Here is a 22503-nt window from a genome sequence, read left to right as displayed (position 1 = left end):
ATCAAGTGACTTCAAGTTTTAACGGTCCAAAATTAACCATTTGGAAGTGCCATGTTTTTTTAGTCAGCAATATTTAAATAGCATGAAATTTGATTGATAGCAGGGGCAGACTCAGGATTTTTGTCAGGGAGGGATAAAAAAATATTGAATCGGATTTAAATAGCTTATTAGATTTAAACCCATTAACTAATTGGGTATTCGATTAAAAATAATTTTTTGACTTATATTTTCCAATACACTGACTTATAATTTCTGATCCTATAACTTATAATTAATATTACAATCATAATTTAAAAAAAATTATTTTAATTTTAACACTAAATTTAACCCGAATTACAAATCAAACATCTATAGGGGAGCAAAAAAAATTCCAGAGAGGAGCAAAGTCGATCGGTACCAATAAATCATCACTAAAACTCGAAATCCAGGGGGGCAGCCCTGATTGATAGACTATTTTTATTGATAGTAACATACTTGTAATTTACTTTATATTTTTTTTATTCTAAAAAAATGTACTGTCAAGATAAATAATCATTGTCAAGTAATCCTTCCTCGAATGAAGAAATTTCGTTACAATTCCTGTCTATTAATCTATTACTATAAAGGACAAAATCCTACTAAGAGCTCAAGAAAATTTATAAAGGATGTAATTAGAAAACAAAAAGTAATGTCTGTTCGGCTATCAAGAGGGAACGGGAATGAGCTTGAGTTCAGGTTCAATTTGAATGGCCGAAACACTGTGTTCGTGAGCAAAAAAAAAATTACTCTGAGTGATTTTTTTTTCTCACGAGCACAATGCTAACACGGCCTAAGATATGTTAGAAATTAAGGTCAAAAGATTTCATTGAATAGACACTTTTCTCTCCAATTTTGCATCACCACCAATACTTTTCAAGTCCTTAATATATTTTTTTTTTTACATTTTGAAAAGAATAAAGGGGTCATTATAAACGATCAATATAATTTAGTTAGCTAATTATACGTGTTATAACCCTTTTTATATTATTTTACAATAATTTTTACGCAGTTTATTGTGTTGATCAATATACATAATTGTTTCAAAATTTCTCAATATATAATTTATTTATAAAACTATTATTTTAAAATTCAAATTTTTAGTAAATATTTTTTTTAGATAAAGTCAGAAAAATAATCTCAGTTCAATTAAAGTTTGCAGAATTGTTCCCTGCTAGTGAGAGAAATTGCAGAGGAACAAAATGCCTCTCTCTTTGTGCTGTTTTCTTGTCTCCATTTTAGAAAAGAAAAAAAACAATGCCTCTCTCTTTCTCTCTCTATCCAGTAATTGTAAATCTTGCTATTTAGCCAAAAGACAGCACCACAAAGGGCACAAAGGCACAAACTAACCTAATATGTATGACTTTGACCCAATGATAATTTATTGGTATGTAATAAAATTTAATATCACCCCCTTAAAAATTCTATAAATTTGCTTCATGGGTTCAGTATAAAACAAAGTACATATTTCTAATACAAAAATACCCATTAGACATTCCTTGTACAGCATTAATTTATGAATCATTAATTGTTTTGATTAATAATAATATTTAATACAACATTTACCAAGTCAAATAAGTAAAAAAGAACAACCTTTTTCTTGGATACCTAAAAGCTGTCCTTTAAAGGTTGGTAATTCAAAGGACCATTTTTAAATTATATTTTTATGAGAGGTGTCAGGAGAGAGATGATATGGTGTCTCTTTTCATGGTTACATGAAAAGAGGTAGAAAAGACCAAGTAAGGTTTACAGCTATCATTTTGAAAAATGTACATAGCATAGGTATGCATGCTATGTATAGTGTATCAGTATATGTCACATGGAAATGATCAGAGAGGTTTTATCAACTTTCTACTTTGTAATTAATTTATGATTTGTGATGTTTTCTTTCCCAATTTAATACCTCAAAACCCGGTTCCGTAGTCAAACATACCCAACTTTTTTAAATGTAGCATGTTATTTTATTATTTATACATTTCAAATCAAAAGGGGAGCATTTCTTAACTTATTTCAAAGCATTCTTTTCACATGTCATCAACACAATAGTCAAAATATTTAATGTAAATTAATAAATAAATTTGAAGGGGTGAAAGTGCAAAAAAAAAAAAAAATTAAAAGTACTGACAAAGAAATAAAATGATTTGTAGTTGGGACATGTGAAAGCTCATGTATTTTGTCAAATTTATGATGCATAATGAATGCTAACCTAGCATTAGATTTTCTCCATTTTAATTAAAATAATAGTGACCTCTTCCCCTGCCAACAATTAATAATCACTATAAATTTTGAAAGCTGGCAAAAAGTAGCAAAATGGTGCATTCAAATTTCATTTTACATCCTTTTCAAAAATCAAGGCAATTTCTTTATATGATGATATCACTAGTTACATGTGAAAAATCTCCTCCTATTGGGCCGGGCTAAAATTCATTCACGGACTCTACCAAAACCCATAAAAAAAGAAGCAAATACTAGCAATTAATTATTTATTAGTAAGCAAAGGAATAAGGGATAAGCATGATTCATGATTCATGATTAAATACTAGCAATTTATTTTTGAATGTACTTGTAAACTTAATTTTTTATTTTATAATTTTTTTTAATACCTATTTAGATATGTTGACAATCACTATTTTGTGGTCAAGTACATTTTCTTGCTGAACCGTTTAAATTGACCGTTTAAATTGACTGTTTAGATTTTGAAAATACAAATATTACTTCATAGTACAGACCAATATACGCTATTCAGTATCATAGCCTCACTCATATTTTAAATCTCAAAACTTTTATTTTAGTCCATAAAAGGTGACTGGATCACAATAGTAATAAAAAGATGAATTATGATTGTAGAAAATATCATCAAATAATTAAAATGGCCTCTGTATGAATTGACATATGCATCTTAACACTAGAAACAAAAATATATTTAATCCAAAGATAACAAGCAACTTAACACTTGCCAGAAGGTTTCAAATGCTAAATTACAATTTTGTCCCCAAGGCAAGCACAGAATCAACAAAAACAAAGATAACTATTGCTTCAGTAAAAAGTACCAACTAAACTTATCCTGCTTCAAATTAGTTAACAAAAAAGAGGATTCATTAATGCACTAACAATTAACCTTTTCATATATCATCTAATCTAAAATAAGAGAGACTCCGGCAATGCTGCGGGGTCCAGTTCCCAGTAACCACTCAGATTAGGACCCGCCTTGTCACGAAGCCGGTGCGCTGGAATCTTATGAGAAAACCTAACAAACTCTCCTTTTGGTATCCTCATAACCTTTTTCTCATGATCCAACTTAAAAACAGTTCTATGATCTGCTACCTTGGTCAGGTACAACACCTCAATCCAGGAATGGTTAACATTAGAAATCCGTACCAGATCGTACTGACACTTTTTACCAATATCATTCGTTGACTGGTACACAGCCCATGTCTCAGTTTTTGCTGGTATGATCTTAAACAAATTCTTCTTACCAGATACTTGTAAATTTACCACCTCATGAGAGAATACATTAGTATTGTTATAACTGGTTGTACCACCAAATGTAAATGTACCGCAACCTAACGGGAAATCCAAATCAATCAACCTCCTTTCCTCTCCAATTACATCTTTGCCGTATGGTTCTAGCCACTTTATATGCACTGTCTTCTTTTCCGGGTCAACCCGTCTCACCACGGCATAGTATTTAGGTAAACTGTCAGCATCACAATACAATGCCCATGTCTGACCCGGCTTCAATTTCTCAATCGATCTATCATTTCCAAAATTGTAAAATTCAGGTGCCAGGTCCTCACATGCCATGTGATCTCCCTGTGACCTGGCATGATCTCCACTCTCTTCACTTTTCTGTTCTTTAGATTTCTCCATCGATTTTGGTTCCAAAACAATTTCATCTTCACCATCACTTGAATCAGTTGAATCCTCAGATTTTTCTTCCTCTTCTATAACAAATTTTCTCTTCCTCTTATTCAATTTCAGTGGCGGCACATATGTACCGGCACTGGTACCAGGCCCTGACTTAATCCCGCCTCCTCCTTTTTTAGCATTGCCAAGATTGACCTTTTCAAATTTCTGATCACCATTGGCAGTGGTATCAGTACTGGTACTGAAACTGGTGGGGCCATTAGAGGGATTACCAGTTGGTAGGCCCCGCCTGTTCTGCTTTAATTTTCTTTTTCTAACAGTTCCATCGTCACTCTCACTGTCACCCTCGCTTGATTCTTGTACAAAATCTGCAACTAGAAATAACATGTCATAAGTTAGTTAATTGATCTTTCATGAGTCAATAACATTCCTTGATGTATAAGGGAAAGTTAAAAATCAATGAAAATGAACAAGATATACCTACCTCTTTGTTTCCTCTTACCAGAAATCCTTTCATCAGTGTCACTGCTACCAGAACAAAATTTGATCTCTTTCTCAACTTCTTGGTGAGGTGAAGCAATTACTTGTGTTGACTCTTTCCCTGGCTCCGCGTTCATATTTTTTGCGAAGAAAGGAGCAGCTTTTTCACATCCACTCCGATCAAAGATTAGCACTTTAAAAGAGGAGTTATCTTTCAATGTAAATACTAAAACATCATTTTCATATATTTTATTAGCAGTTACAAATTCTTTCCAACCAGATTGCAGAGCAAATGTGTTGTCAGACTGAGACCTCTCAATTTTGACATGCCAAGTATATCCGCTTGGACCTTCCAGTTCAATGTTTTCGCTCATGGATGCTACAAACATTTTTGCAAACTTGTTCGGAATAGTCTGCAGAATTATTATATGCATGTCAACATGGAGCATTTGTCAGTAGAAGCACTAAAGTTTGAAGGACTGAAAATGAAAATAACAAGGATACAGGAAGAATTTATAACTTACCATTGTATGCATCAAGTAAGAATTTATCTCCACATAAAATTTGTTCATTCTTAGACCCAGTTCGCCACCTCCTTTCATCATCTCTCTCTCTCTCCTTCTTCAGTTCTTCACCTCTGGAATAGCTAGAATAGTAACTATTTGGGATTAGTAGATGAGAATAGCACTAACCTTGATGGTAAGAGAATAATGCTAACTCAAAGCTATTCGGAATAGGAAAAAAGTTGTTTGAAATGCATATTTGGAGTAGAGTTTGGAGGGAATGAATAAAGTAATAATTTATGTGTTATTTTTTCCAACTAACTATTTCATGAAATAATATTCAGTATTCAGTTCAGTATTCAGGTAAAAATAAAAAATATTGGTTGGTTTTCGATCATATATGTTATTTTATTTTAATTCTGACATTTTTTTCTTCTGAAAATTATAATAGAAATACCTATTAGTAGAATTAGTTTTACTAGTGTGTGAGGAACTATTGGTTGTTGAAAATAATAGTAGCATGTATTATTAGAATGAAATTAAGCAATAGCACATTGTTTCCTAAAATTTTGAGAATTTAATTTACGAAAATTTTGATTGAATTGGTATGTAATCTAATAATATTTTTTGACAAACAACTGTATTTGAAAATCACCACTGGTATCGAGTGGTACAAATGCAAAGGGGGAGTACGACATTCACAAACCCACAAAGTTGAGGCCAAGGAAAAGAAAGCAAACTCAACAGTCAACAGTGAGCAAAATAAAGCAAAAGAAAATCGCAAAGAGGGCCACTGTTTTCGCACCTCAGTGGCGAAGTCAGAGCTCAATGCACTCCTTGTTACGCCGAAATCTTCAAATCTCTCTCCTCCTCTTTTGAAATTTGAAGAATTGTTTTCAATTTTCCCATCGTTTCAACTTCCGCATTTAAGTTTAAAGTTGACAGCTACAGGTGCAACGTGTCTAGACTCTAGAGTACCTTCTCTTATGCTTTTTCCATAACCTTCGTGTAGTGAGTTAGTAGTTACTAGTACTATATGATTATTATTCTGATCGATCTCAACCGTTCAAATTTTTCATGTGCATATATCAATGAAAATACTTTTTCATGCACGAATTTCAATGAAGATCAACGGTTAGGATCAGAATAACAGCAGATAACTTTAAATTCATAACGAATAATATAAATGATGACAGTCTAATGTAGTAAGTACATATCCACTTTTATATAAAAATAAAAGAAAAAGGGCAATTCTTGGTTCTAACTTGTTACTTTAAAGTTATGAATGAAATCAAGCAGTAATTGCAACAGCAAGGGTTTGAAGATGGCATGATGAATAATAACAATGGATTAGTGTTGCTTGTTAATAACATGCAACAACTGATGATAGCTGATTCAACAAGCAATCCAACATAGATGATACCTGACTTGACTACCACCCTGATACTTATTGGCTTATGTTGACATGTATTTACATAAAGAAACTTTTGTATAAAAATTGCATGCAAATGGTATGCAGTCAGGTCTCTCCTTAAAAAAAAAAAAATATCAAATAATTAACCTGGCCTTGTATATGAACTGACACCTCTGCATCTTAGCACTAGAAACAAATGATATTTAATTCAAGATAACAAGCAACTTAACACTTGCCAGAAGGTTTCAAATGCTAAAGTACAATTTTGTCCCTAAGGCAAGCACAGAATTTAGAAGAAAAGAAAAAGATAACTATTGTTTCAATGAAAACTACCAACTAAACTTATCCTGCATCAAATTAATTAACAAAATACCAAAAGAGGATTCATTAATGCACTAACAATTAACCTTTTCATATATCATCTAATCTAAAATAAGAGAGACTCCGGCAATGCTGCGGGGTCCAGTTCCCAGCAACCATTCAGATTAGGACCCGCCTTGTCACTAAGCCGGTGTGCAGGTATCTTATGAGAAAACCTAACAAACTCTCCCTTTGGTATCCTAACCTTTCTATCATCATCTAACTTAAAAACACTTCTATGATCTGCCACCTTGGTCAGGTACAACACCTCAATCCAGGAACCGGTAACATGAGAAACCCGTACCAGGTCATACTGACACCTTTTAGTAATGTCATCCATTGACCACCCAATTTTCCAGTTTTTGTACACAGCCCATGTCTCAGTTTTTGCTGGTACAATCTCAAACACATTCTTCTTACCAGATACTGGTAAAGTTACCACCTCATGGGAGAATACATCAGTATGTTTGTACCTGGCCGTACCGCCAAATATAAATGTACCGCAACCCAATGGGAGATCTGTATCGATCCACCTCTTCTCCTCTCCAGTTGCATCTTTGCGGTATGGTTCTAGCCACGTAATGTAAACTGTCTTCCCTTCCAGGTCAACCCTTTTCACCACTGCATAGTATTTTGGTAAATTGTCAGTATCACAATACAATGCCCATGTCTGACCCGGCTTGAATTTCTCAATCGATTTATCATTTCCAAAATTGTAAAATTCAGGTGCCGGGCACTCATATGCCATATAATCTCCCTCTGACCTGGCATGGTTTTCTCTCTCTTCCTTTTTCTCTTCTTTAGATGAGATTTTGTCTGACTTGGCATGGTCTTCTCTCTCTTCCTTTTTCTCTTCTTTGGATGAGATTTTGTCTGACCTGGCATGTTCTTCTCTCTCTTCTTTCTTCACTTCTTGAGATTTTTCATTCAATTTTGGATCTAGGTCAATGCAAGAAAATGCTTTGTCTAGGTCATGAGGTAGAGAAACAGAGTCCAATTCAAAAGCACCTTGTGGGACCCCCTCTCTCTCTTTACCAGTGGTACGGTACCAGGGAACATTATGAGAGAACCTCAGTATTTCATCTTTGGGTATTACTACCGGTGTCGCCTCTGTTGATTGCATAAAGAGACTAACAAACCCGTTAATTTTCACTAAAGGCATCGCTACAAACCCGGTACTGTCAGTCAAATCCGATACCACCTCAACCACCTCATAATCAAATTTTTTCTTCTTGCCTGATTCAGAGCACCAATTAAAGTTCCAATCTTTGAACAGTGCCCATATCTCCCCCTTTTTTGGGTATATATAAAAAAAAGCATTCCTCTTTCCGACTTTATTACACGATAAGGCATGAGAGAACATTAACAGCTCATCAACACATTGAGTCTTACCGAGTTTAAACGCACCAGTGGCAACAGGGAGGCCTTTGCGGGTCCATGCTTGAGTAAATGGATCCGGGTCGGGTTCAAACCATACTATGTCTATCTCAAAAGTCGGTACAGTGCGCACAGCTTTGATACGGGCGTAGAAACGAGGCATCCCGTCTCTGTCATCATACACTGTCCAGACCTGGTCCACCGCGAACTTAGTTGGGTCCCTCAGATTATCAAACTGAAAGAACTCTGGATCTGGGTATGTATATTCTTTCGGTTCTGAATTCAAATCCTCTTCAGCTTCCTCTTCCTTTTCATCATCAACATCATCATAATCATCATCCATGTCATCATCCAAGTCATCGTCAGCTTCAGCCTTTTCATTGTAACTGACATTCTGTTTCTGACGAGATGACCGACGAGGCGGGTCATTGGACCCGTTTGGTTGCACCCGTGGTTCCAAAACAATTTCGTCTTCACTATCACTTGAATCGGTTGAATCGTCAGATTCTTCGTCCTCTTCTACTACAAATTTTCTCTTTCTCTTGTTTGATTTCACTGGTGGCACATTTGTACCAGCAGTGGTAGCAGCACTGGCACCTGGGCCTGAATTATGCCCGCTTGCTTTTTGGGCATTGCCAAGATTGACCTTTTCAAATTTTGGATCACCATTGGGAGTGGTACCAGCACTGGTACTGGCAGTGGTGGGGCCATTAGAGGGACCATTAGAGGGAGGATTCGGCCTCAAGTTTGGGTTAGGTTTAACACCATTACCGACACCAGTATCAGTGCCGGTACCTGTACTGGTGCCAGAGGGCCTGACCTGTTCATTCATATCATAAGCAATAAATGGTTTGAGACAGTTCTGACACCTGAGCGCCTTTTTCAAAATGGCCCTATAGTACTGGTACCGCATGCCACACGATTGGCAAATTGTCCAAAAGGTTTGAGCCGCATCTGACCCATTACAACCCACATTACCAGTTGTAGCACGACTAGCTCTTGCTGCAGGTGGTGGGCCCCTCCTGACCTGTGAATAGCTTGGTCTAGCATTTCTCTTCATGTCATGAAGAGATCTCTTGCCTTTGTCAGTTAAGATACCATTTGCCTCACCAATTAATTTAAAGGCTGCTTCGGCACCCGAAAATTTATTTTTATCGGGATGGAGTAATAAAGCAAGTTTTCGGTAAGCCTTTTTTATCGTCAGGTCATCAGCAGTGGTACCGACTTGGAGTATCCCATACCAGTCAGTTTCACCATTCACCTTAGTATTGGCTGAGCAGTGCACTTCACAAACAGTTACGATTTGGTTCAGGTTTTCTAGGTCAGGAAACAGCTTGCGGGCTTTTAGGGCTACTTTGTGGGCCCCGCTGTAGTCTTTTTCAGTTAATTTTCGTTCTGCTAGGTCCCGCGCTCTGACGGCCTCCTCCTTGTTGCATTCCATGTCTTTTTCTTTTACAAAACCTTGTTACAGTGAGTAATTATATTAGATGTCGGTTGTAACTAAAGGTTCTTCATTCTTGATTCAGGGGCCTGTGTGAAAAAAAATATCAGTAAAAAACTATTAGAGTTCTTGGATCTTAAACACATCCAATTTAGAAAAAGAAAAAAAATATAAGAATTACCTAGTTAAATTCTAAAAAAGAAAAACTCTAATAAACATAGCACATGTATCTTGAAAACAAGCTATACTTTCAACCCCTTTTAGTCTCCCCTATAAAACCCTAAAAATTGAAAAGATTGGTCATATTAACAAATTTATTTAACGAACACAATAACTGGATCAACATTTATCAAGATTCAAACAGTGAAATTATAAATGTGTTCTTTCTTATTTCAGGCTATGGATCAAAATATTGTGTGAAAAATTACAGTAAAAAATTATTAGAGGTCATGGATCTTAAACACATCCAATATTTCAAATAATTTCTTAAAAAAATGAAAAATATCAGAGAAAAGAATAGAAGAGCCAAAAAAAAAAAAAATAGAATTACCTAGTTAAGTTCTAAAAAAGAAAAACTCTTATAAACATAGAAACATGTATAAAAATTGAAATTATAAATATGTCTCTCTGATTTAAGGCCATTGATAAAAATATAGTGCAATTTAAAAACCTACTGCTCATGCACCAGAATTACAAAAAGATAACAATTTAGGATGCATTCAACACCATTTTAATTTTTCATATATTTGTTTTTTGAAATTTCTATTATTATTTCTAAAATAATGTTAGACTCCACCAATACTTGACAACCAAATACTTCAAAAAAATTCAATCAAATTCTAACTGATTATTGAGAAAAATTGCTGTTCTAATAAGGCAAAATATTGCTGATTTTCACTTTTGAATCCAATTCACAGAACAAAAACATACTCAAAAACTTATTTTTAGGTCATGCAACAGTACCAGGCAAAAATTTTCCAGTTTAAACCAAATTTACTCAATGTTTACCATCCATTATTCAAATTAAACCAATTTAAAAGTAATTAAATTCCCCAACTGTAATCGAACATACCCATAAACTAAAAAATTAAAAGGAATGCATTAATTTAAGCAAACTTAAACTTGAACATAAAAACAAAAGGGGAAATTAGTACCACAATTAAGACTAAGCACAGCGCTATCTCATGCAATGCTCTCCTTCTCCTGCTGCAACCAAATCAAATCTTCAAAAAAAAAAAAAAAAAAAAAAGTTAGAGAAAAACCCTAGATTTCGCACTAAACTAAAAGAATACAGAAATACATAGAAGCAACCTCTATCAATAAACTCACCAGCTCAATAAACAGTCGGTAAACCCTAAATCAATTGACCCAAAAAAACCCTAGATTTCGCACACAGAGAGAGAGAGAGAGAGATTGGCGAAGAGTTCTGAGCACGGCAGAGAGAGAGGATTTCAATAATTTCAATAAGAATAAGGGGGCGGAGAGGAAAATATTTGGTGAAGTGCAATTACGAAAAAAGCCCGCGAGTCGGTGTGAAAGGACGAAAATACCCCTGCCCTTTCCTAAATATTTCACGTTTGAAAGGCCAATGTGTTAAATTTTGGCGGGGGTAATGTTAGAAGAGCAAAGGGTATGGAGGGAAATGGAATTTGAAGTGAGTTTACGGTAATACCCCTGAATCTTTGAAAAAATTTCAGCGCGACTGCCCTAAGAAAGGTGTCGGAAATAGAGCGGAGGGGCACAAGGAGGGAAAACATTTTTGAACTGAATTTACACAAACACCCCCGCTGCATTGCTAATCTTTCATGTTTGTAAACGTTTGTCCATATCTAAGTAGTGAGTAGGGGTGTTCATTGGGTCCGGTTTAATCGGTTCTGAACCGAACCGAATTAGTTTGGACCAAACAGATCGGTTTTTTGGTTTAATGGTTCGGTCCAGTTTGCTTTCTAAAACCGAATTATAACTTCGGCTTGGTTCGGTTTGAAATTTTTTAAAACCGAAATAACTGAACCGACCGAACTTTTTATATATTATGAATTTGGTCTGGATTGTCCCGGTTTATTTCTTAATAGTCCAGTTTATTTCTTAATCAATTGCTTTAAATATTTCGATTTATTTCTTAATACCCCGGTTTCTCCATTCTTATATTATGCACGTAGTTGTCCTGATCCGTCAACGACTGAGATTGAAAGATGAATTTTTGAATTGAATATCAGCCCTCTAATCACATAATCTACCTTCTTTTGATTAAATACATTTATTTTATGTGTAGAAGTCTAAATTTAGTGAAAAACATTACTACATAGACCGTTACATGGTTTGTCACATTAAAATTGAATGAATTCCTATCAATTTGTTTCCATATTTTTCCTTACAGCTATCTTTGATTCTTGCAATTAATTTATTTCCTTATTTCTCTATTTCGTCCATTTCATTTCTCCTTTTCCTCTATAGTTTTGACAATGAAAATTAAAACAATCATATATTTTCGGATTTTGTTTAGGGCTATTATATCTTTGTGAATAGATGAATAACAAATCTTGTGTTGATATGAACAATCATATCTTTTCGATCTGTAGATAAAATGAAGAATATTTAGAACTTTCGTTTAAAATAATGATATGTAGATAAATTTTCATTGTTAGAATAATTTCGATCCAGAATATATATGCAGAGAAAATCCTTATTTGAATCATTTAAACATATCTTTTTTCAATTTTTTCTAGATCATTTCTCCTCTAAATCGTTTAATGACTTGTCTTGCTTGTGAGAAAATTAGATATTAAATTGCGATGGTACTTCAAGATTTTTTTTCATGTTATATTTGATATGTTTTTTTTTCATTTGTTGTTATTTCTTTTATTATTATTTATTATTTGAATTTTTTTCATTTGTATCTTTTATTTTTATTTAAATATTTTTTATTTTGTATGAATGTCAAATAAAAAGGTTTCTTCATATTCTATTCAATTTTATAATATGTCCCGTTGCAACGCACAGACAAGATACTAGTATTTATTAATATACTTTGGTTTATTATAAATCAATTGCTTTAATATATTTTGGTTTGAACAAACAAACCGAAATAAAACTTTGATTTGGTTCGGTTGCAATACTAAATCAGTTTGGTTCTATTTTTGAAACCGAATTATAATTTTGATTTGCCTAGTTCAGTTCGATTTGAACCGGACTGAACCGATGAACACCCCTAGTAGTGAGTTGGATATTTGCAGTCGAATCAAAATTCGGTGTCTATTAAAAATTTGAAATGTGGAGTCTGTTTTAAAATTTGTGTCAGATTTAAATGGGGGACTTACATTGATATCCTTTTAACTTTTTATCAGATGTATTTGATAAGGTGGGTATGGATAGGGGTGTTCAAATGATCGGTTCGGTTCAAACTGAAGTAAAATGGTTAAATTAAACTTTTTTTCTGTTTTCAAAAATAGAACTGAACCGAATCGATTAAATCTATCAACCAATTAAAAACCGAATCAAACAATCCGAAGTAAATTTCGATTTGTTTGGTTCAAACCGAAGTAAACCTATTGGTACCATTATTAATGAAAAGAATACATTGTCATATACAACAATTGAAGTTCGGTTTGGTTCGGTCCGATTTGGTTTAATGAAATCATAATAACAACAATAAAATTAGAGTCAAACTAATATAAACTAGTCGGTTCAGTTTAGTCGGGTTTGAGAAATCTAAACCAAACTGATCCATTTAAATCGAAATTATTCAAAATTTCAACCGAACTAATCTATTTAAACCGAAACTTTCCAACTCGGTTAAAAATCGAACAAACTAAACCGTTTGACACCCCTATGTATGGATAAGTTTTCTTTTTGTTAACTTATTGAGTATGGATAAAATAAAATTTTTGTTAGTTTATTGAATAAGTGTATTGATAAAAGTTATTTTGTATCGTTACTCTGTAAGGTAATTACAAATAACTAAAGCTAGGGAATGATATGCACATCAAATTTTTAGTGAGTACAGTTCTAAGAATTTATCGGACTGACTTCAAATGACGAACTATACTATTAAAATTCATCTATTTTGTGAGTGATGCATGTACATGCAAAATTTTGAAAGTTTTGAATTAATTTTGTACAAGATCAAGCATTAAAAAATAATGATAATAAATGAAGAGTATAACTAAGGTGTTCTTAAGCTCACCAAGTCTCTTTGTGAGCTTAACTAAAAAACCGATTGTATTGGTTTCAAACGACGCATCCAAATTGTTGAAATCGATTTATTTCACGAGTGATGCGTTTATACATCAAATTTAAAATTTTTTGAACTAATTTAGTACAAAGTCAAGTGGTAAAAAAAAGATAATTTATAAGTTAATTTTAATGCATTCATTTTTCATGATTTTTTGACCGCTTGACTTTATATTAGATTAGTTTGAAAAATTATAAATTTGATGTGTAAACACTAAACACATTACTCGTGAAGTAAATCAGTATCAAAGGTTTGGATGCGTCATTTGTAGCCAATCCGATAAGTTTTTGAGTTAATCTCACAAAGAGTCTTGGTGAGCTTAAAAACACCCTAGTTCTACTCATAAATGGATACATAAACAACTTATAAAATATCTTATAGAAGGTTCATTTTTTTTACCGCTTGATATTATACTAAATGAATTCAAAACTTCTAAAAAAAATTCATGTATATGCATCATTCATGAAGTAGATGAATTTCCAATTTGGTTTTATCATTTGAAGTCAATCCAATAGACTTTTTGCAGTTGTGCTCATCAAATTCTCTTGGTAAGCACATCACACTGTATTGTATTATGTGATATTAGATACAGGATGTGTGTGTACACACACACACACACATTCTTATATTGCACGTAGATGTCCTAATCCTCCAATGACGATGATTAGAAGATGAAATTTCATATTGAATATCAACTCTCCAATCAAATAGTTTGCCTTATTTTAATTCTATGCATATTTTTGATTTTTTTTTCTACGTGAAGAAGTCTAAATTTATTTAGACATACACTCGCTACACGTATTCACCACACTTATTTGATTATTAGATACTTAATTCTCATATTGATTCTGATTTCTTTCCATTTTAAAATATGTTTGAATTGATCAATCAATGATTGATAATGTATTAATTTCTTCTCATTATTTTATATAATTTAAAGGAAAATATATTTTCCATCTAAGCAACATCTTATATAATTAGTCCATCTTAATTTTTTTTTTAATTAGTCCGTCAACCCACCATCTTATATAATTATCAATCACGGTGGCATAACACAAGTGATGGTTTGTGATATATGCTCTTAATTATGTTGCGGGACATATATAATTAGCTATTGTGTGTAGTGTACGAGAATTATAAATTTTACTCTTAAAATAAATAAAAAATAACATAACTTTTTAGTCATTTACTATTAAAAAATAGATGGTGTTATGCTTTCAAAAGTCGCAACATAATTGATTTTAAGATGTAGATGGATAAACAAAGGAAATCGGTCTCCGCAATAAATAAAGTATTGAACCATAATTTTTTTTTCTTATAACATGTTCTCTTGTAATATATGGACACAATACTAGTGTGTGTGTAGAGAGATGAGGATTATAATATCCCATTGTTTTCGTGCTTCAGTTAACAAAAAAACAAAATTCCAGCTTGACTCGAACACAGACTTGGACTCGGTATGGGTTAATTGTTCTTCAATCTTCTTGAAAGGCTAGGTAAGAAGGGGTCTCGCTGGTTTATCATTTCCTATAATGATTAATTGCAATTTAAAATTATGTTGTGTTTTCTATGAGACTTTACTATATTACTATTTTGTAGATTTGACTATTTATATTTTATATGAGACTTTTTAATTATGTTAGAATTTCAAAAAGTTAATTAGAATTCCTAAGTTCATTATGTGATGTTAGTTTCTAAGTTGGACTTTTAGTTTTTTTAAGTTATTTATTATGTGATGGATGTATTATAAGAAGAGATGTCATGTCATCTTTTTCTTTAGACTTTGATTAATATATGAAATATTTTTTTATCTTCTCTTTCTTGTGATTTCTCTCTTCTTGTCTTGATTCTTCCCTTAAATTGTTCAATATCTCCCTTGGAATAGCAGAGTGCAACTATACTGATATGTTACTCACCCATTCAAATACGGAATAGAATTCAAAATAACTTTGCTAATATGGATTCCCTAACACTATTTCTATGTAATCCAAACACATTCTTAAAAGTAATTTTTTCTATCTATTTACAAAATTAGTATTTTTTTTAAGTGTAAAATTTAGCCCGCAAATACATTTTCATATAAAGATCAAATTGAACAGTTCAACTACTTAAAATTTTTGCTTAGATTAATTAATTATCATGCTAAAAAAGTAGAGGTTTAGGAATTTCAACTACTTGATTTTGCTTAGATTAATTAATTATCATGCTAAAAAAGTAGAGGTTAATTAGGAATTGCACTCTCTGAACATAGGATTTTTGTAATGGGTTCGAAACTTCGAATAGCACAAAACAAGAGAGACGAAATAATTTTATATAAAAAAAAAAACCTCAAAACTTGTTCTCCGGTTTCAACTGAAGCGAAACAAATTAGTGGAGGGTTCAAATGTCTTCATTTTTTGTACCTCCACTATACTTTTATTTTTAAAACATACTCAAAATTTAAATCGTAAATGTCAAAATAAAACCGTTAGATGTGATCTATATTATTTTATCTATGTGCCCATAAGAAATTATCACATTTTGGTTTTATTTTTATGTGAATCAATAAGTTGAAAAATCAACGTCTAAAAATTATCCACATTAGTACGTTATTACAAGCTCTTGATTACAACCAAAACAAACTCGAAATGTTATAATTTTTATAAGTGCATAGCTAAAATAATGTAGATTATATCTAACGGTTTCATTTTAACTTGTAAGTTTTAAATTTTGAGTTATTAAAGTTTTTTAAAATAAAAACATAATGGAGACACAAAAAGAGAGGCATTTAAATCCTCCTCAACAAACTAATACTAAACAAAATGATGAATTGACTATCAAAAACGGTGGCTGGAAAATCCTATTGAAATTGAAAAATATTTACTCTTGACGGTTCTTTTTTACTTTTCCAATATGGCAAAAGAGCCGTTCTGACAGTTCTAAAGCGCCGAACTGTCATCTATTAAATATTAGAAAGGAGATAGATGTTGATCTTAATTTTTGTATATTACGGAGGTGATGGAATGATGATCAAGATTATGTGTTAATTAATCTTGTAGAGTTTGTTCTTAGTTTTTTTTAACGATTTTTAAATCATCTCAATTGAAGTTCAAATAAAGAAGTTATGATCAAGTGGGAAATAAATCTGCTACGATTTCAACAAGAATAATAGGACTCTGTTTTTTCAAATCCAACTATGAATATTTTAGAATGCACGAATTTCAAAAACACTTAGTTTTTATGTACAAATCTCGAAACAAGTAAGTGGTTGGATTTGAAAAAGCAAGTTTCTACAATTCTTTAGAATCGTAGCAAATTTATTTCCGGTCAAGTGCGGATGTGGACACATCCTAAACGACACATAGGAGATATTTGGCAAACTATTAAAATAGAGATAAAGTAAAATTTGGAATATGCTTCAATTCTTTACTGTTCCGGTCGTGTTCAGTCGATGGTAAAAGAATGAAATAGCAGAAGAATATCAGTAAACGAGCTAATTAAATATATCTCTTGAAAATTAATGTCAATTCTTCTATTCCACATTTTTCTTAAAAAAGATGTTAGATGACACATGCACAATAATCATGAAAGGTGTCCTAGATGTGTTATAACTAACTTTTTAGCCTATCTTTTTAGCCTATTTTTTTTAGAATATGTTATAACTAACTTTGGTGGATTTATAGTTATTCAAAATTAGTGTTGTGAAACCGTGCCATGACATGCCAGTATGCCACCACGTTTAAAGTTCAAGATGTGTTATGTCGTGCGGTGCTGAATAATACTAGAAATGAACACAAAACGCCTACCAGCACATTATGATCTGGTAAGGTGTGTTTCTGCGTGCCGTGCCGTGCCGTGTCGGTATTATGCAGTGCCAATTTTTATTTTTTGTTGTATTTTGTTGATTTGTTACTTTAATAAAAGCACTGATATAGAATTAACGGACTATATTTCTAAAAAGAAAGCACAATCCGTGGCTTCAACTACAAATAATCCAAGCTGATACGTGGCGCAATCTGATTGGCCCAATTTTGAATTGATTTGAATTCGCTACTCCGTTCGGATCCGTTTGACAAGAGTGGAATAGAAGAATAGAATGGAAAAGAGGTTATATTTCTGCCGAATAAGAAAAGAAGTGAGTGAAATTGAAGAATTGAGTTTAAACTTTTGCAATCAAATCTCTATTTTTTACATTTTGATCCCTCATCTATTTCTCTATTAGCCAATTCTCTATTCCGTGGAAAAGATGGAATAAATTAATTGAGTTTTTTTAAAATATGAATTTAGCTCGTTTACTAATACTCTTCCACTTTTTTTTACCATTAACCGAATACAACTGAAATAGTGAGGAATTAAAGTCTATTCCAAATTTCACTTTTCCTCACTATTTCTCCGTTCCAATAATTTTCCGAACAGCCCTTGGGGATTTTCTTTAATTTTATGAATACGTGTCCAGAACGTGTCTGAATCTGTTGTCTTTTCCATGTCAGGATGTGCTGTGTTTAACCTTAGTCACTTTCAGAAAAATTTGTACACCACATTGATGGATACGACATGGTCATGTCCATGCATGACACGTCTGACATGGTTGTACTGTGTCTTTAGATGACCGAATTTTTTATTAATAGAAATAAAACAAAAAAAATATTTAAAAAGATCATTACTTTAATTTTTTTGCGAAAAGTAGGTAGAACGGGTTTATGTAACCCGTCCCACCGGACGGGACTACATAACCCGTCCCGGGTTTATCGTTAATCCATCTTCCTAATTAAATTTGCTAAAAAAAAAAAAACGGACGGGACTACACAACCTGTCCTAAGTTTAAAAAAAAAAATTGTACACAACACATTGATGGATACGACATGGTCATGTCCATGCATGACACGTCTGACATGGTTGTACTGTGTCTTTAGACGAGTGTATTGACACATGTGTCTGACATACTGTATTTTTACATTACACAATTCAAAACTCTGTGCTATAAAAGGTACTCTTAGGTGTGTTTGGATGAATCAAGGAATAACTCGGAATAACAGTTATTTCTGGGTTCGGAATAGCTGCTAACCCAACATTTCATAGAAATAGCGGAATAACAACTAATCCGAGCTATTCATTTGTTGAGAATAGTATTTTTTTTTTCATCCAAATGTGCTGTGTTGAGAATAGCTCTCCAAAAATAGCAACTATTTCTGGATTAACGCTATTCCTGTGTCAACTAGATAGTAACTGAGGAAAGCACGTCTCAAACTTACTCAGCTTGTGCATGTTACGTTTGATTTATTGAGATATTGAATAGTAAAAGGATAATTTAGATAAGAAATAGAGGAATCACAAGGACAATATTTAACCTAGAAAAATAAAAAAGAATATAACATGTTTATCTCTTTTTATAATACAACCACATAATAATTAACCTAGAAAAATTAAATGAACAACTTAAAAACTAACAAAATATAATCAACTTAGAAATTCTAACTAACTCTTAAAAACTCTAACATAATTAATCTAATTCGAAAATATAAATAGCCAAATTTAAAAATAACATAATAAAGTTTCATTAAAAAACAACATTATATTTAAATAATATAATTAAATATCATAAAAATGATGAATTAGTAAAATCCGTGGGACTCCTCGGAAATTGTGCACCGGCTTAATGATCCAACATTATATGGTAAATATATTGACAGAGCAGTTTTTGTTTTATACAGAACACAAGTCATATGTAGGACTGTTTGGACTTTATTTGTCCGTGCACTGCATTGAGTAAAATCTACCCTGTCAATATATTTACCCCATTTTATCCTAACACATGTATAATACTGATTTGATATTTTTGTAGATTAGTTAAATAAAACCTTGTGTAATGCGTATAGTATTGATTTACAACGAGGGATTTTTTTTTCCAACTATTTCTTTTGATTTCTAAAAAACACCTCCATCGAAGTACTGCCTCGGTGGAGAGATGAAAATGACATTTATTATACCTTAATTTCAATGTGCCATCCATTTCAGGTATTTTTTAAAAATCAAAAGTGATAGTTGCTTGTTCCTTTGAAATCAATCTATTTGTTTCTATTTAAAAAAAAAAAAAAATCTACAATGAGTGTGCTGATGCTTTAATTATGATGTATTATCTTTACCTACTATCTCTCTCGATATACAGAGAACATAGTAGATCCGAAGTCTAGAGTAAGTCCGATAGATATCAGACTTATTTTTGGATCCAATAAACTTTGACACTGTCTGATTCATAATAAGATCTTAATACAAATGGATTTTAAAACGAAGCACACACATCTCAATGCATATATCAAATAGTGATTGAACCCATCGAACCAAAATAAATCTAATAAGCATCGGACCTAATCTAAATTCATATACACTCCGAGATCATGACACCCAAATTCATTTGCATAAAGAAAGAGATAAATAGATTAAGACGAGGGTTCAAATGCCTCCATTTTTGGTGCCTCTATCATGCCTCCATTTTTTAAAACTTTAATAACTCAAATTTGAAATTTAAAAGTCAAAATAAAACCGTTGGATATGATCTACATCATTTTATCTATATATGTAACACTGTGAACTTTTAAAATTCAGATTAATGAAAATAATATGTGGTTAAATCAAATAATATATATATACGTATATACGAAATTAGTGACGTGGATGGTGAAAAATAATTATACGATTAATTGTGTTAAGAAAGAGGAACAATAGGTGTTTTATAAATCATTTAAACAATATCGAACAAGTGGAGGGTTTATTTTGCAAAATGACCACTTACAAGTGGGGGCCCCTTGTCATTCTTCTCTCTTCCCCTCCTTCCTTTCTTTTCCTGCGCCCCCTCCCTTTTTCCTTTGCTTCCGCCAAGAGAGAAAGAACGAGAGAGAGAGAGAGTGAGAGAGAGACACCCCGGTGACCATTTTGCCCGAAAACCGAGATCTAGGAAGAGGAGCTCAAATCTCGCACATCCATCCGTTCCATTGGTAATTCTCGTTTCTATTTCTCACTCGTTTCGTGATTCCGTGTTTTTAGGGTTTCGGTGAAAACCCGTAGAATCGTACCAAATTGATTATTCCGTGCCTTTGTTGTTTCTAAAGTGTAAATTGATTGATTTTGTGTTCCAAAGTGCAACCAAATTTCCAAATTACGGATTTTCCCAAAAATTGATTAGGGTTTAAATTGTAAAAGTGCCGGAATTTAATAAATTGACCTATGGATAGATCCTAACGAGCACGGCTAGCGGGATTGACGAGCTTACCGAGTCGCGAGATCGCGGACCCTCTACGTGCCCTACATAACCAGGTGCGGGGGTTCACGGGATCTGTTTTGGGGTTTATTCGTAGAACTAAATAACGGTGCATATTAATATATTTATGTTGATTGCTTGATTTAAATAAACTGTGCATAGCATGTTGAATCTCTGATTGAAAGCATTTGTTGCCGCATTGCATTAATTGTGATATTAGTGTAATTGAATTGTATAACTGTTATGATTCTCATGTTGGTACAGTTTATCGATTGTTGATCTGTCGTTTTGAATAAGTGAGTGGAACCACAGTATGACTTGGATTGATTGTGTGAAGTGAACAGTGTATCATAGTGGAAAGTCTAGCTAGCTACTAGACTTTCATCCAGGACCCTTATGCGCATCTGGAGAATGGCCCTAGTGAACCCAGTACCGGTTGGGTAAGGGAAGTGCAGTGTAATTTTAGGTAGAACTGTGGTTCAGTGGTTCAGTGATTCAGTGAAAGTGTCAGTGATTCTTTTTGAGAAAATTTATATTCTGTTGCATATTCGCGGAATATGCCCGTGCATATTTTAAGTGATGATTTGATGAAATTGTATGACTTGAAACCAGAAATTAGAACTGTTAAGCCGGAGGTGATCGATAGTTGATATCTGTACCTCATAACCAGACTTATATATATTATATCTGTGAAACCAAATCTTTCTGGAAAATTCGTTAATTGATGTTGATGAGATGTGAATTGAAATCCATTTGAATCTATTCCCGGTACATGTGCATTTATTATTACTGATAAATAAATAAATAGATGCCCTATTGCTAGTGTATTTAGTTCTGGTGATGGATTTCTCACAAATCCAGTAGCCCTTTAAATTCCGCACTGAGAAAACGGATGACAGGTTTTCTCACCCCCTCCCCTCGGGGAATTTTTCCCTTTGAACTGATATGTGCAGGTAAACGTGAGTGAAGTGGGACTCGGGCTCGACGCGTGAGTTTAGGCCGAGCTAATAGGTTATGCCAAACCCTTTTATGTCCATTTTGAATGTGTAGTTGAACCCGTAGTCGGTTATTTTGATGTATAGGTTATTATCGAACCGTATTATGTTATAAAACCCTAACGGTATGTTTTAAATAGTTGTTATGATTTAAATGTTGAAATTGCATTTTTAATGTCATTAAAAGGTCCAGTGAATGGGGAGTAATTGTTTAAGTATACGGGGATTTGATCGGGTTTGAAAACGGGGTGAAATTCCACGAAAATGGGCAAAGGAATGAAAAACAGTACTCTTATTGCGGGCCGCAATAACCCTATTGCGGGCCGCAATGAGAGCAGACAGAGGGAAGTTCGCAGGCTGACTTCCAACCAGGTCATTGCGAGCCGCAATGAATGGAGGCAGAGGCTCCCTTCAGAGGCTGGGAAATTTGGAAATTGTTGCGGGCCGCAATAAATTCATTGCGGGCCGCAATGAATGGAGTCAGAGGCAGTTTGCAGAGGCTGGAAATTTTGGGAAGGGTTGCGGGCCGCAACAGCCCTATTGCGGGCCGCAATGGGTTCCCAAGAATACTGTTTTGGGTATAACT

At 33.3% G+C, this 22503-nt stretch overlaps 1 protein-coding gene across 1 annotated transcript; it reads right to left on the bottom strand.

The window, feature by feature from the left end:
* Nucleotides 1–2953: 2953 nt before the first annotated feature.
* On the bottom strand, nt 2954–10931 carry LOC144546232 (uncharacterized). The gene is made up of 6 exons (XM_078294777.1): nt 10787–10931; nt 10612–10680; nt 6711–9546; nt 4887–4983; nt 4367–4775; nt 2954–4256 (listed from the first exon to the last, which is right to left on the bottom strand). The coding sequence occupies exons 3-6, from the start codon at nt 9455–9457 to the stop codon at nt 3154–3156; spliced, it is 4356 nt and encodes a 1451-aa protein (XP_078150903.1). The 5' UTR covers nt 9458–9546; nt 10612–10680; nt 10787–10931; the 3' UTR covers nt 2954–3153.
* Between the last annotated feature and the right edge of the window lie 11572 nt (nt 10932–22503).

This window comes from Carex rostrata, chromosome 29 (genome assembly GCF_964058835.1).
Source record: "Carex rostrata chromosome 29, lpCarRost1.2, whole genome shotgun sequence".
NCBI classification, from domain to species: domain Eukaryota; kingdom Viridiplantae; phylum Streptophyta; class Magnoliopsida; order Poales; family Cyperaceae; genus Carex; species Carex rostrata.
This window is presented reverse-complemented; position numbering and strand designations above follow the sequence as displayed.

Coding starts and splice junctions, on each gene's coding strand:
- LOC144546232 (XM_078294777.1), bottom strand. CDS start 9,457: ATGGAATGCAACAAGGAGGAGGCCGTCAGAGCGCGGGACCTAGCAGAA. Junction 4,984..6,710: donor TTGCCGGAGTCTCTCTTATT/TTAGATTAGATG, acceptor GAAGAACTGAAG/AAGGAGAGAGAGAGAGATGA. Junction 4,776..4,886: donor CTTACTTGATGCATACAATG/GTAAGTTATAAA, acceptor ATAATTCTGCAG/ACTATTCCGAACAAGTTTGC.